Source organism: Lithobates pipiens, unplaced genomic scaffold, assembly GCF_037356315.1.
Source record: "Lithobates pipiens isolate NorthernLeopardFrog02 unplaced genomic scaffold, aLitPip1_a1.2 Scaffold_16, whole genome shotgun sequence".
NCBI classification, from domain to species: Eukaryota; Metazoa; Chordata; class Amphibia; order Anura; family Ranidae; genus Lithobates; species Lithobates pipiens.
This window is the reverse complement of record NW_027507748.1, coordinates 309,450,992-309,466,119: the sequence shown is the minus strand read 5'-3', so window position 1 is coordinate 309,466,119 and position 15,128 is coordinate 309,450,992. Positions and strand designations below refer to the sequence as shown.

Below are 15,128 nucleotides of genomic sequence, written 5' to 3'. Positions count from 1 at the left end.
AGGGCGCGATGGGCTCTTTTTTTGTCGAGCTTTAATTACATTGTCTCATTCACGACAATTTTCCTCCACTTCCAAGTCGGAGTCGGTTCCGGTTCCTATGATTCCTCCTGATCGTATCTTGGCTACGGTTCGCACCAGTCTTACTTCTCCTTTGGGTGACAAAATTCTTGCTGCTCAGGTCCATGCTCCTCCTGATAAACCTTGTGACCGCTGCTTTGTCCCAGAGAGTCTCCGTACTGCAGTGCTCCAGACTTACCATTCTCCCAAGGCAGCTGGCCATCCTGGGAAGATTCAACTCATTTGGGCCATCTCCCAACAATTCTGGTGGCCTAGTCTACGGGCTGATGTTACTGCCTTTGTAGCTGCCTGTCCCGTGTGTGCTAAGAGTAAGACTCCATGACACCTTCCAGTGGGCCTCCTACAATCTATACCGGATGGAAAGAGGCCCTGGACTCACTTGTCTATGGATTTCATTGTGGAATTGCCCAACTCCCGAGGCAACACTGTTATTCTTATGGTGGTTGACCGGTTCTCAAAGATGTGTCATTGTATTCCACTTGAGAAGTTGCCCATCTCTAAGGAACTGGCTTCCATTTTTGCTCGGGAGATCTTTTGCTTACATGGGCTACCCAAGGCGATTGTCTTGGATAGGGGCAGTCAGTTTGTCTCCCGGTTCTGGCGAGCCTTTTGTGCACAGTTGGGAATCCAGCTTGCTTTCTCTTCTGTGTATCACCTGCAGTCTAATGGGGCTGCAGAACGAGCCAATCAGTCCTTGGAGCAATTCCTACGTTGTTATATTTCTGACCATCATAAAAACTGGTCTGGTTCCCAACCTTCCCTGTTGCCTGACTCGTTTGTTCCGCAGAGTATTCCTGCATTAGAGGAGCATCTCCGTGGTCTTCGTTCCACTTGGGTACAAGTCCAGGAGGCTTTGTGTCATGCTAATGATAGGTACAGACTCCATGCTGACCGCAGACGTCTGCCTGCGCCTTCCTACCAGGTTGGGGACAGGGTCTGGCTGTCATCTCGCAACCTCTGGCTTTGTGTTCCCTCACTGAAGTTTGCACCTCGGTTTATTGGGCCTTTCCGTATCCTTTGCAGGATTAACCCAGTAGCTTACGTGTTGGACCTTCCTCCTAGTATGCGCGTCTCAAATATGTTTCATGTCTCCTTGTTGAAACCGTTGGTCTGTAACCGATTTACCACCTCGGTGCCACGTCCTTGCCCTATTCAGGTTGAGAACCATGAGGAGTATGAGGTACAATCCATTGTTGACTCCCGTAGGTTCCGTGGGCACATACAGTACCTGGTGCATTGGAAGTGTTACGGTCCGGAGGAACGCTCCTGGGTTTCATCCTCTGACGTACATGCCCCTGTCCTCCTCCGCGAGTTCCATAGACGGTTTCCCCTCAAGCCCGGTGGCCTTCCAAGGGAGAAGGGTCATTGAGGGGGGGTACTGTCAGGGCTGGCTTAGCCCTTCCTCCTCTGGGCTGGCCGCTCAGCTGTCAGTTAATTGCCAGCTCTCTTCTCTTTCCACAGTTACCAGCTGTTAACGATGACGCTCGTCTGACCTGCCTATTTAAAGCCTTCCAGCTCACTCTTTCCTTTGCCTTTGCGTTGGTCACATCACTAGGAACCATCTCCTGCTGTTTGTTTCAAGACTGGCTTGCTGACATCCCTCCTGGCTTCTATCCTGCTTGCAGTTGCTCTCCTTGGATCCCTGACGTCTGGACTGGCTGATTACCCAATCTGGTTTATGAATTATGGACTGGCTGACTAGCCGATCTGGCTACTGGACTCTGGCTATGCTTGACTATGCTTTTTTCTATTTACCTTTTTATTTTTATTAATAAACAAGTGTGATTTGATTGTACTTCTGTCTCTGTCTGTTTCATGGTTCCTGACAACGCCACACTTTTCAGAAATGTATTTGTAAAAATTGTAAAAACCATTTATCATTTTCCTTCCACTTCACAATTATGTGCCACTTTGTGCTGGTTTATCACATAAAATCACAATAAAATTAATTTACATTTTTGGCTGTAACTTGACAAAATGTGGAAAATGTCAAGGGGTATGAATACTTTTTCAAGGCACTGTATATGCAGTTTGTAGACAGTGTATTACATCAGTATTATTTCTTTTATAGATGGATAAAACTCTTGTGGATTTAAAAACTCCATATATGCCCTAATTCTCAAGTAGCAGTGAAACGTGTCGATATAACAGGCGCCAATCCATATGATTTGAAATTGAATATTGTATACATTTTTTTAATGGATAGTTGATCTTTGCTATGAGATTATTATATGGCGTTTAATGTATAAAATAAAAATATAAAAGCTTTTTTATCCTAAAGTAATTTTGGTTTATATGGTCGAACTCTGTTTTCCTGGTAGCACATCTAAAGTCCTTATTTTTTATGTAGGTACAATTAGCCATTTTCATTTCTTCCTCTATTTAGTGGAACAAGACAGTCAGAATCTACAGGGAAGTAAAGGTATAAATTAGCCTGCATTGAGATCAGGGGATAATTAGAGAATCTGAGGCTAGAGTTAGAGGATCCCTAGTTCTGGCAACAAACAGAAATCGCTTGTTGTTGTGGTTGGAGGTTAGGATCTCCACATCAGGAGTCTCCCCCACATTTGGCATATCAAATTGAACACATCGGGATAAGGAGCACATTCCCCTTGGTACAAATGGTGGTGGCTGAGATATTTCACCTGCCAGTTGTTCATTCCAGGGATCTTGACTGCAGAGATTGCTGGGTAGTGAGCTCCTGTCCAATACAAAATCATTCAAAGCAGTTAAGCTTCTCGTGTCCCTTTGATGATTTGACATATGACACTGAGGGGAAAGGAAGGGTGACTCAAGTGCAGGAGGAACAATCTGCCTGCTTCTGGAAGGACAATATGGCTGCCCTGAGCTCCAAAATGTTGATGGGGAGTTTGGATTTCTCTCTTGAACCTGATCACTGAACTATCAAAAATTGGAAGACCCTTCTCCAGCCTGACAGACTGGCATCTGTTGAAGGAACCAATCTGTTACAGTTGGAGATGTGATCCACCAGAACAAGGAAGTTCTTGCTTGGGTAGATAGGAGAATGGGTAAGTTAAGGTAAGGGGCTTGGGATGTGTTCAGGATTAGACCCAAGTAACCTAGGCTAGAGGAAGGCTGCAGAGCAGATTTTTTTCTTTCTTTAATTGATCAACAAGCTAAAGGTTTGGAGCAATTGAATTGACGTTTGGACATCTGTTGAAATTTGCATGAGGATGACACTTGGGTGCCCTGAGTTCTGAAAAGGGCAAGCAAGGGTGCTAAGACCACTGTGAACACCCTGGGAGCAGAGGTTAGGCCAAGAGGCAACCTGATGGTTGACTGCAAAGTGTAGGAAACACTAATGAGGTGGGTAAATAGGAATATGGAGCTAGGCATTTTTGGATTTCCATGGATGCAAGTATTCCTCTTGTCTCAGAGAGGCAATTACTGATTGTGTGAATTCCAAGCGCAATTTTGGAATTTGAAGGAATTTTAGGTTCAGGATAGGATTAGAAGCCTGTTGGACTTTGGTAGTGTTAAAAGGTTTGATTAAAATCTCTTGAAATTGTCCTGTGGCAGCACTAATACAATGACTTCCTTGAACAAGAGGTGGCACAAGGCATTTTGCATATCTGACTGTTTTTAGACAGCCTTTGGTTGGTTTGAAAGAATATGGTGAGGCGGTAGAGTTTTGAACTCTATCTTGAAACTACTGATTGAAACCACAGGTTTGGGGTGTCTGTGACCCAGAGAGATAATAAGGATGACCCTTCATTGTGAAGAGGGCTTGGTGGCCTTTTTGGCCAAGCCTTGTGTTGAAAGGAAGGGCTGTACTTTGAAGTTTAAGCCTGAATAGAACGTATAGGATACTTTGCATTTTGAAGTGTTAGGAGCTTCTGAGGGAGGTTTTGTTAGCTTCTTTTGAGGAAATAAAACTTTCCTACCGGCAAACTCTGATGAATTGGTCAAGTGCCTCACCAAACAGTCATCTTGCTCAGAAAGGCATACGTACAAGGTGCCTCATACAGGCAGCTTCTGCTGTCCAAACCTTTATCATAAGATTCTGCGCATAGGAATGGAGATTAAAGCCACTCTGAAGATTTTTCTCATGTTCCAGAGCATCTACACAAAACAGAAGAGCAAAAGGTAATTCTTCAACTTGCTCTGTAACAGCATGATCCTGAAATACAGGGTCATGTTGGTTATCCTTAGTCCTAGTTCAGTTAGCTGAGCTGGTAGCAGGGCTAGGCCTGCCACATTAAAGAGAGTTTTTAAGAACATCTCAGATTTTCTATCTGTAGAATCCTTGAATTTTCAATAGGTATAGTGAGATGTTTGTTTAGGACAGAAGATCAACCATAGGAATATTCCACTTTTTCATCAAAAATGTATTTGTGGGAATGAAAATCCTTTCAGGATAGACTGCTCATTCTATCTGTTTATGAACAGGGAATGTTTTGCAAGTTTTTTTTATAGGGGCATGTCAAGACAGAGAAGAGTCAGGCTGCCAACCGCCAAGGCTTTTGTGTGCAGAAGCAATGAGCTTTTCTACATTAGCAAACATGTTGCTTGAAGCGCCTTCAACATAGCGACAATGCAGTGGAGATAAATCGTCTGCAGCTTCCTCTAACACTCCTCTTCATCACAAGGGAAAAGGTGGGGCATTTTTGGAAACTGGACAAAGACCCTACACCGTTCAAAAAATTGTGAGATAGATTCAGAGAATTCTTCTCTTGTTAGGTAGGTTGATTATTGTGTGCCTAAAACAGAGTTAGAATCGGATGCTGAAACTGGTGGTAAAACTGGGTCCTGCTCTGGTGCAAGGGATGCATCATCACTCTGAGGTTAAGTGTTGAGTAGGCTTTCGGCAGAGCAAATGTTCACCTGTTATTAAGAATTAACTCCCTTTTACCTAATCTTGGCCATAGCTGTGGGGTACTCAGGAAGTAAAGTGGGAGATAGGGTAAGCTTGTCTGAAAAGTGAGAAAGGGCAGGAGGAAGCATCTGTGCACCTTAAAAGGGCTCTAGGCGGAAGTGATTTTATGTGTGACTAGTGGTGTGATATAACAGCAAAATGAAAAACAGCAAAAATCAGCACAAGGGACATAACTTACAGTCAGTAGGATGTATCCCTTGTGCTGATGCATCTTCTGTTAGGTGAAATCCTCTTCCATTTAGGAACCCCCCTCCTCCCCTGCCCCCCACCGTAATCTTCCTGTGTAGTGGGGGGGTTAAAAGAACTGTGGGAGATGTCACAGGCTTTTATCAAGAATGCCACCCTTGCCCACACTTTAAATCGAGCTGCTTCATTTATAGAAGCCGTACCACAGTTTTTTATGAATGATCAAGGATCTATGAATGGAGGAGGGGCCCTGTAAATCATTCACCTGTCCTCCACTCACAGATACTGTTTTATTCATAGAAGCTGTAGTACTATCTGAAAGTTATATCCCTTATGCAGACTTTTGTGTTTTGACACTTTGTCTTTAAGTTGGTGCCTTGACTTTTGCCCCAGGTTGACAGTTTCAGGTTAGCTCCTCCCTCTTGTAGCATCATATGGAGCCACCCTTGCATACAGGGACTACAGCTGTGTCTTTCTACACTGTGTGCATCAATAAATACACACAGTCCCATAGCCTAGCATGGCAAGGCATTCCCCTGCCCCTCCCTTCTCCAAGCTGAAAGACTGGTTTGATATTGCACTGTCCACTGTTAATTCTTTCCTGTTAGGACCTGAAGTTTAGGAAAGCAGTACTGACAGAGAAGAAGCCAGCAACATTGAAAGTTGTAAATTGCAAGTGCTGGGGTAAGCATTTTAATAAACAATTTACTATGGAATGTTTGTTGTATTGTGCTCAATGACTTGAAGTGATATTAAAGGTTCAGGTTAGAAAAAAATTAAAAATAAATGACCACGTTATACTTACCTGCTCGGTGCAATTGTTTTGCACAGAGAAGCCCCGATCCTCCTCTTCTTAGAATACCCTGAGCCCTGCATGCTGCATCCATAGACACAGACATTAGGGCTTTGCACCACCATCCACTCCCTCATCATAGGATTTTATTACAGCAGCAGCGGGAGCCAGTGGCTTTTACTGCTATCAATCTGCCCTGTGAGGAGGAAAAGAGCACAGAGAGTAGTTCTTTTGCACAGCACTTGATCGAAATGGGGCTCCGGTAAATATAAGCAGGGGGCTGAGGAATCCTAGACACTGAAGATTTTTTTACTTTAATGCAGAAAATACATTAAGGTAAAAAACCTTGGGCCTTTAAAACCACTTTAAGCTAAGAAATGCTGAGAGTTTAATACTACTTTAAAAGTAATAAAGAAAATATATTCAATAACATTATACATTCCCTTTAAGTTTACCTTATGCTTTTCCATCAGTGCCACCATTTCGGTAATCTTATGCTGACATTTAACATCTGTTTCTTTCTGCAGCTTTATTGCTTCATCAGATGCGAACTTTAATTTTTGAACCTTAATGCCAAAAAAAAAGGGGTAAAAAAATATACTTAGCTTGATACAAAATGTTTTAGTAGAAAATACGTATATGCGTTGACAGATAGCAAGCTTTTCAGACATCTAGACTTTTATAAATCCACTGTCCATTTACTTATTCTTAACAAGCTGTCACACAACATCTAGACTTTTATAAATCCACTGTCCATTTACTTATTCTTAACAAGCTAACACACGACAGACAACCAGTCTCATATACCAAAAAGGCTATGGACGGGAATTAAATCTGCACAGAAGTTGAGGTGGACTTCTCAATATCTCACAGTTCAGCATCAATAGCTGCCTGAAAGGCATTGGTAACTTAGCGGCCTCCTGGGAAGGCTAAGGATAGACAGAAATGTAAATACATTTTTTTTGTAAACTTCTGTAAATTGAATTTTTAAAGGGTATACAAAATTGCAGCATACAAGCTGCCAGGTAACAAGCATACAAAATTCAAAAAGAAAAAGAAAAAACTAAACAAAGAAAGAAAAAATAACCGTACAATAGTAGCCTCATCGAGGTTGCCGGTGTTTAAGTCACCCAACTAGGTAAAAAAAACCTTGACCAGTGAAATGCTGATCCCCCCCCCCCCCCCCCCATGTCAATCACTGCAGGATACACATAATATTCCAGCATCCACCCCCCACCAGTCCGAATAAGGAATATACAATCACCTTTAGAGCTTTGAAAAAAACATCATGGGAATATACCATAAATATACAGCTGAGAGAGTGAGTTAATACAGTATTTAGTCAGAAACAGTATCGGTAGAAGACAACTATGCACTCCACACTTTATCAAACTTGGTAAATGCACCCCCTATTTGCAGTAGTGGCCTTATATAAAGGGACAGCTTTGTTCACTAATGATTTCCATGCTGCCACAGAGGGTGCTGACGATTTTTTCCAAGATAATATAATCAACTTCCTGGCATAATACAACAATAGTGTAAGGGGGATACGTACTGTATAGCTTTAGTAGTGGCAAGTGAGTCAACCAGACTTAAAAAAACACACTTCTATGGAGAGGGGAACAGAAATGCAGGAAGAAGCGATGCATGCCAAAACCTCCCGCCAGAAGGGACAGTTCCAAAAAACATGCATTTAATCTGCGTCTGGTGTGGAACATCGCCAACAAAGGGAGGATTGGTTCCCAAATATCAAAGCCAGTCTCGCATGTGTGAGATAGACCCTATGAATGAACTTAAAGTGTATTAAATGGTCTCTAGCAGAGACTAATCTGGTAAAAGGAGTTTCCTAAAGATTCCCCCACTACTCCTGATCTAAACTAGGACCCACAACTTCCCAAGCTGCTTTAAGGGGCTGTATCAGCTTAATAGTTTCTGGAAAAAGATCTTTGTATATAGTGGACAACAGCTTGACCAGGTCCTCATCCCACAGCAACAATTTCATATCACTAGCTTCTAAGGAAATATGCCAAATTCAGCCTGAAAACAATGTCGTAATTGTGAATACCTAAAAAAGTGGGAATTAGTTAGTTGGTACAGTGCCTTTAACTCTTCAGAGAGCTCTGAGATGTAACGTTTTGCAATGTTTTAATGCCATAATTCGTCCATACTATTGGGTCAGGGTGTAAATAAAATTGGGTCAGGTTTGGGTTTTTCCATAAGGGTACATGTGGAGAGAACCTAGGGGGTTCCTCAGGTGCAGAGCCGTGAACCACACCCCAAGCCTTTAGTAGAGAACGCATGGAGCTAGTAAGACTATGTGGAGATTAAGGACCCCTGTATAACAGATGTTGTAAAGCACGGATGCTCAAGTTGTGGCCCTCCAGCTGTTGCAGAACTACAAGTCCCATCATGTCTCGGCCTGTGGGAGTCATGCTTGTAACTGTCAGCCTTGCAATGCATCAAGGGAATTGTAGGTCCGCAACAGCTGGAGTACCACAGGTTGAGCACCCATGCTGTAAAGCCTTTTAGGATCACAAGTAAATTCATTTTTAATAAAAATGCAGGATATAAAATGTTTACTGAGTAGCAGAGCTACAAGCAAATGTGCCTTTTTTTCTAATTTGGGGCGAAGGGTTCACTTTATGGGTGTTAAACTAATACTGTTATTTACTAGGTTTTATGTATTTATCATCAAGCTACAGGCTAACTCATGGGGGCTTATTTATTTCACCACTACAAAGAACAACAAAGATTTTCAAAAACAGTTATTCATGCAACCATTAAATTTCCATTCACTAAAGTCAGATGACGGAATGACCTACCCTTGGTTGCATTGCAGTTCTCAGTTTTGTACTTTTTTTTCTAATTAAATAAACCTCTCAATGTCCTCCATTAAAATAATTACTGCTAGCTGAAATATAAAGTAATAACATACCTCTCCACGCAGAGTTTCTTCCTTAAATATTGCATTTGAAATCTCCACTTGTATGCTGCTAATTGTTTCTTCATGCTGCATTTTATCTTTTTCGATCTGTGCATGTAATCCATTTACCTTTACAAATAAACATAAATGACACATGGAAGGAAATGCAATACATTTGATAAATCAGTTGGTATTTATGCAAATATAAAAGTTATTTTACATGACATTTAAGTGATAAAAACATTCATAATTACAGTTGTCTATGAAATGTATATAAACCTATCAAAATGCCCCCTTCGATGAGGAATAGAACTTCAGATAGGAATAAAAGTATGTTTTTGTTGCTAATATGTGAATGAGTCCTTCCCCGATCACTTTATTTATATTATTAGTTCAAAGACAGCCATCATCTTCTAAAGTCTTAATCACTTAACATGCAAATCCACAGTTCATCAAAAACCCTGCAGCGTTGGTGTAAGTCATCAAAATATTTTAACCTGCTATTTACACTTTTCATGTGTGATGCTGTACTTTTTCACTTATTACATTTTCACATTGCAATTCATATTTGCAAAATGTTGAGGTAGTCAAGCATATCAACAGCAACAAGAAAAACCTAAAACAGCTAAAACAATACATAAAAATAAATGGTTTTATTTTTACAAAAACATTTAACAGCAAAGGCTGAAAATCCATCCCAATGATTAAAACAATATATATAAAGCACATTTAGTTACTTAATAAATCACAGGGTGTAAATACTAGCTTATGAGGGTGTGGCAAAAAAAATTTATACCAGAAGTACAATCTATACTGAAACAAAGAATAATATCAAACAGCATAATCATAAACCAGTATTCCTATTGTTATTGCGTTCCTCATTAAAAAAAATAAAACGCTTCTTCGGGACAAAGTATCTAGTTTAGACCCCTTTCACACCACACCGCCCATTGCGTCGGCGGTAAAACACCGCTATTTTTAGCGGAGTTTTACCGCCGGATTTGCGGCGCATTTCGGCCGCTAGCGGGGCACTTTTACCCCCTGCTAGCGGCTGAGAAAGGGTTAAAACCGCCGGCAATCCGCCGCAATAGCGTCGGTTTGCCGGCAGTATTACAGCGCTGCCCCATTGATTTCAATGGGGAGCAGTGGTGGAGGAGCGGTAAACACACAGAAGCTGCTGGCAGGACTTTTTTCTGACGTCCTGCCAGTGCACCACTGTAGTATGAAAGCCCTCGGGCTTTCACACTACACATAATGGTGCAGCTTCTTTAGGGCGGATTGCAGGCGCTATTTCTAACGCTACAGCGCCTGCAAAATGCCCTGGTGTGAAAGGGGTCTAAAAGTCAACACGGGTCCTCACAGTACAGTATATCTGTACAAAGAGTAGATAGACAAACACCCCAAACATCAAAGATGTAACATAGTTTTGTATTTCATTTGTGAATAGTATATGTGCATTTTTGAATTTTCAATCCCAGCACAAAGTCAGCTGCCTTTTTGAATGTATATATCTGATCAAAGGACTGAATGAAATAGGCCTTAGCAGAGTTTACGGCTTTATTTAAAATTGTCTGTCCTTATTTTGGCTGCAGTCCATAGTTTTTTGTACACTGTACAGATTACTGTGATTTCATTTTCCAGACTGAAGACTTGTTATGATTTTAAAGGGGTTGTAAACCCTGGCCATTTTTCACCTTAATGTATTCTATGCATTCTAACCCTTACCATCACTTTACGTTCTTCATCAGTACTGTAATTCTAAAATGTTTCTGTCTCTGCTGCAGAACTGGCCCATACAAGACCATCAGCTTTGTAACTTTACTTTGCACTGTGTACATTCGTTCTTTGGCAAAGTGTATGTCCCATTTCAGCAACACAGAGAGCACTGTTGAGCATCATTAGGTTTGCCACATTTAGGTGTCCATTTATGAAGCAGTGGAAAATTTCCACTGCTCCATTCTCCGCATTCACAGAGGAGATCTTTCTTCTCTGGGTGGCAATTTATGAAGTGGTGTAGATAGCTTCTCCTTTTATGAACTGAATCAATCTACAAATGCTTCAAACGGTTGAGAACGCCCCCTGATACTGGAATATCATGAGACTTAACAAGATTACAGTACCAGAAATTCCTTGAAAGACTGTGGTGTTCCTTTATTAAGTGTTTTACTTGTGTCTATCTAGCAAGGTTACTCTGTGGTATAACAAGGAAGCTGAGACTGCTGCAGTGTGTTAATGTGCTTTTACTATACAAAGATGCTTTACATACAAAACTATTACTATATTAGGAATACAATACAAGACTGACAGATCTCTATAACAAGCAAAATGCCTAGAAAAAGAACAGCCTAAGGCCTATAACTACAAATACATTTAAAAGTTACTTATCTTCTGTTACTGTATGTTTGTGATCTCCATTGGCAATGATTCTTCTTGGAGACCAGGCTCTGTTCTTCTATCATGAGTGGCTTCTTCTGATCTTACAGCATGATGATGTTGTGTCCTAGCTTATGCCTGAGTCCCCCTTTTATGTGTCAGGCTGTTTACCATAGTTACCAAACAACAGAAAACATACCTGTTTACTGCAGCTGTAGAAACAATGGACTGTTGAAAAATGTCAGCTGAATACAACAATGCTATCTACCCATTGTCTACTCAAACCAAACCTGCCAGTAATCTAAGTCATTCTCCCAGTTTGAGAGCTGAAAGAATATCACACAAGTAAATCTCTTACTTGTTGACTGTAGCTATAGAGACAATAGCCTATTCAAACTGTAATACAACAATGGATTGTACGTACCCAATGTCTAGCAGCATTTGTTTCAGAAATCTACTCAAGCCAAAAAACCCGACAGTATCTCTGAGCAACCACTATTGTGTAATGTGTGCCCATTCATATGTCATGTCTGATTAATATAAAAAAGAAATCATATTTTTAACAAATGCAACACATTAAGCAGTGATAAATGATCACTGCTCAGTCCACGGACAGACGGCCCACCTCATGTGTATATATATATATATATATATATATATATATATATATATATATATATATATATATATATATATATATATATACACACACACACACACATACTATATATATATACAGACATATACAGTATCTCACAAAGGTGAGTACGCCCCTCACATTTTTGTAAATATTATATCTTTTCATGTGACAACACTGAAGAAATCACACTTTGCTACAATGTAAAGTATTGAGTGTACAGCTTGTATACCAATGTAAATTTGCTGTCCCCTCAAAATAACTCAACACATTAATGTCTAAACCGCTGGCAACAAAAGTAAGTACACCCATCAGTGAAAATGTCCAAATTGGGCCCAATTAGCCATTTTCACTGATGGGTGTCATGTAACTCGTTAGTGTAACAAGGTCTCAGGTGTGAATGGGGAGCAAGTGTGTTAAATTTGGTGTTATCGCTCTCTCTCTCATACTGGTCACTGGATGTTCAATATGGCAACTCACGGCAAAGAACTAGGCTATAAGAAGTTTGCAAAGACCCTGAAACTGAGCTGCAGCATGGTGGGCAAGACCATACAGCGGTTTAACAGGATAGGTTCCACTCAGAACAGGAAGAAGTTGAGTGCACATGCTGAGCATCACATACAGATTTTTTCTTTGTGAAATAGACATATAAGTGCTGCCAGCATTGCTGCAGAGGTTGAGGCGGTGGGGGATCAGCCTGTCAGAGTTCAGATCATATGCTGCACACTGCAACAAATTGGTCTGCATGGCTATTGTCCCAAAAGGAAGCCTTTTCTAAAGATGATACAAAAAAAGCCTGCAAAGTTTGCTGAAGACAAGCAGACTAAGGACATGGATTACTGGAACCATGACCTGTAGTCTGATGAGATCAAGTTAAACTTATTTGGTTCAGATGGTGTCAAGCATGTGTGGTGACAACCAGGTGAGGAGTACAAAGACAAGCATGTCTTGCCTACAGTAAAGCATAGTCTGGGGCTGCATGAGTGCTGCCGGCACTGGGGAGCAACAGTTCATTGAGGGAACCATGAATGCCAACATCCCCTCCCTTTAGAGACTGGGCTGCAGGGCAGTATTCCAACATGATAATGACCCCAAACACACCTCCAAGACAACCACTGCCTTGCTTAAGAAGCTGAGGGTAAAGGTCATGGGCTGGTCAAGCATGTCTTCAGCCCTAAACCCTATTGAGCATCTATGGGGCATCCTCAAATGGAAGGTGGAGGAGCGCAAGGTTTCTAACATCCACCAGCTCCGTGATGCTTGGAGGAGTGGAAGAGGGCTCCAGTGGCAACCTGTGAAGCTCTGATGAACTCCATGCCAAGAGGGCTAAGGCAATGCAGGAAAATAATAGTGGCCACACAAAATATTGACAGTTTGGGGCAATTTGGAAATTTTCACTTAAGAGTGTACTCACTTTTGTTACTAGCAGTTTAGACATTAATGTATGTGTGTTGAGGTATTTTGAGGGGGCAGCTAATTTACAGTGTTATACAAGCTCTACACTTACTACTTTACATTGTAGCAAAGTGTCATTTCTTCAGTGTTGTCTCATGAAAAGATATAATAATATAATAATATTTACAAAAATGTAATGGGGCACTTTTGTGAGACACGGTATATATACACATAAATATGACAGAGGGACATGGTTACTGTCTTGGGGGATCTGATTGAGGTAGAAGGAAGTTAATAATCTTCCTCCTTTCCCCTCAGTTCCCTCGGGATTCTCTCTTCACTCCCTAATTCACCAGCTCTGAGCTGGTGAATTGGAGAGGGTGAATTCTGACACAGATCACCAGTGAAGTGCTGAGATTGCAGCTTCATAAACTGACCGTTTCTGTGTCAGTCAACGATGGATTCTCAGTGTGCAGAGATCATCAGCGGAGAACATGTTCTCCCCCCCTCATCTCTGTTTCATAAACCATTTATGAGCCGAGATCAGCGGCAATCCTCGGGATCGCTGTTGTTCACACTTTCATAATAGGACACTTAGTAGAACTTTGTCCTCCAGCCTTTTGATACCTGCTTTGGGTACTCCACAACTTCCACAGTGTGACCAACCCTTAGTTCCGCAACTTAACTACACATGATCTATTCAGAGTGATCCACTTCTTTCACTAAAATAAGCCGATGTCCAAAGTAGCCATTAAAGTCACTTATGAATCTGGACTGGATTTTATGAGATGTAAACAACTTGGCTCACACCTAAAAATGATTTTCCATGCTAATCATGCCTTACGCCCACTCACTCCTGTGGAACTTTTATGTTCAGACAAAACCCATCTGAGACACTCCCTCTTAATGACTTATTCTATGCTGACCTCTAACATGTAATCACAGAGCCACCAGCTCTTGCAAAAATGGAAGGGGGGCATACAGAGACAGTTCACAAAACCCCAAAAAGACTGCATGCTCCTTTTTGCAAAAAAAGTCTCTATAGCTAATATCTACCAAGAAAATGGACACAAAATCATGATGCGCTGGTAAAGGAACCCTCAAATTTTACATAAAATGGACCCACAAATACCATCTCTTTGTTGGGGATGTAACCAAGAGGAAGGTGCACTGCTTAACATTTTTTTGGGATTGTCCCTCCCTACAAAATTACTGGTCTGCAATACATGTCGTAATTTACAGGATGATCCGGTGGCTTGCTTGTTACACATTACTCCAATGTAAGTGAAGCACTATAAAAACTCTCTTTTTAAACATGTTCTCAATGCAGCCGAACAACTGAGCAAGATTGACATAACTGAAGAAACTGGTAAAACTACCTGGGCTGTAGGGGATACTCCATCCTCAGTTGCTCATAGTTTTTAAGATGGACATTCTCGTAGAGTTGAACTAGGGTGATTACCCCAGCCTTCTCCCATCTTTGAAAACCTTGAATAGATACCTCACACAACCTGTCATTACCGCAAATAGGAGTATATCTAGTAGGGATTTCCAACAGTTTTTTTTTTGCTCCATTCCATGTTTTGTACATTAACACCAGAGTGGGCATGGCGGCATAAGAAGTCAAACCCCCCCCCCCCCCCAATTGTCCTCTCCAGTACATGTAATGGTGGCCAGTCCCAAAACAGCTGGGAAAATAAAGAAAGGGCAGCATGAGATGATGTTACAGAATTCCATCCTGCAAAATGCTGTAATTGAGCTGCTAAAAAGTATATCCTCGGGTTGGGTACCGCTAGTCCCCCAGCAACCTTAGGGTGATGCAGTACTTCCAGTTTTATACGAGGGT

At 41.3% G+C, this 15,128-nt stretch overlaps 1 protein-coding gene across 2 annotated transcripts in view; it reads right to left on the bottom strand.

Moving 5' to 3' along the window:
- The window catches only part of LOC143982686 (synaptonemal complex protein 1-like), a 103,723-nt gene extending 94,481 nt beyond the window's left edge, over nucleotides 1-9,242 (bottom strand). Inside the window, exons 1-2 of one of the 2 annotated variants that reach the window (XM_077481609.1) lie at nucleotides 8,890-9,242; nucleotides 6,410-6,520 (exon numbers count right to left, since the gene is read on the bottom strand). In XM_077481609.1, coding sequence (XP_077337735.1) covers nucleotides 6,410-6,520; nucleotides 8,890-9,033 — 255 coding nt within the window. In that variant the 5' untranslated portion in view covers nucleotides 9,034-9,242. The remainder of the gene's footprint in view (nucleotides 1-6,409; nucleotides 6,521-8,889) is intronic. The other variant, XM_077481608.1, reaches the window with a different exon arrangement.
- Nucleotides 9,243-15,128: the final 5,886 nt, after the last annotated feature.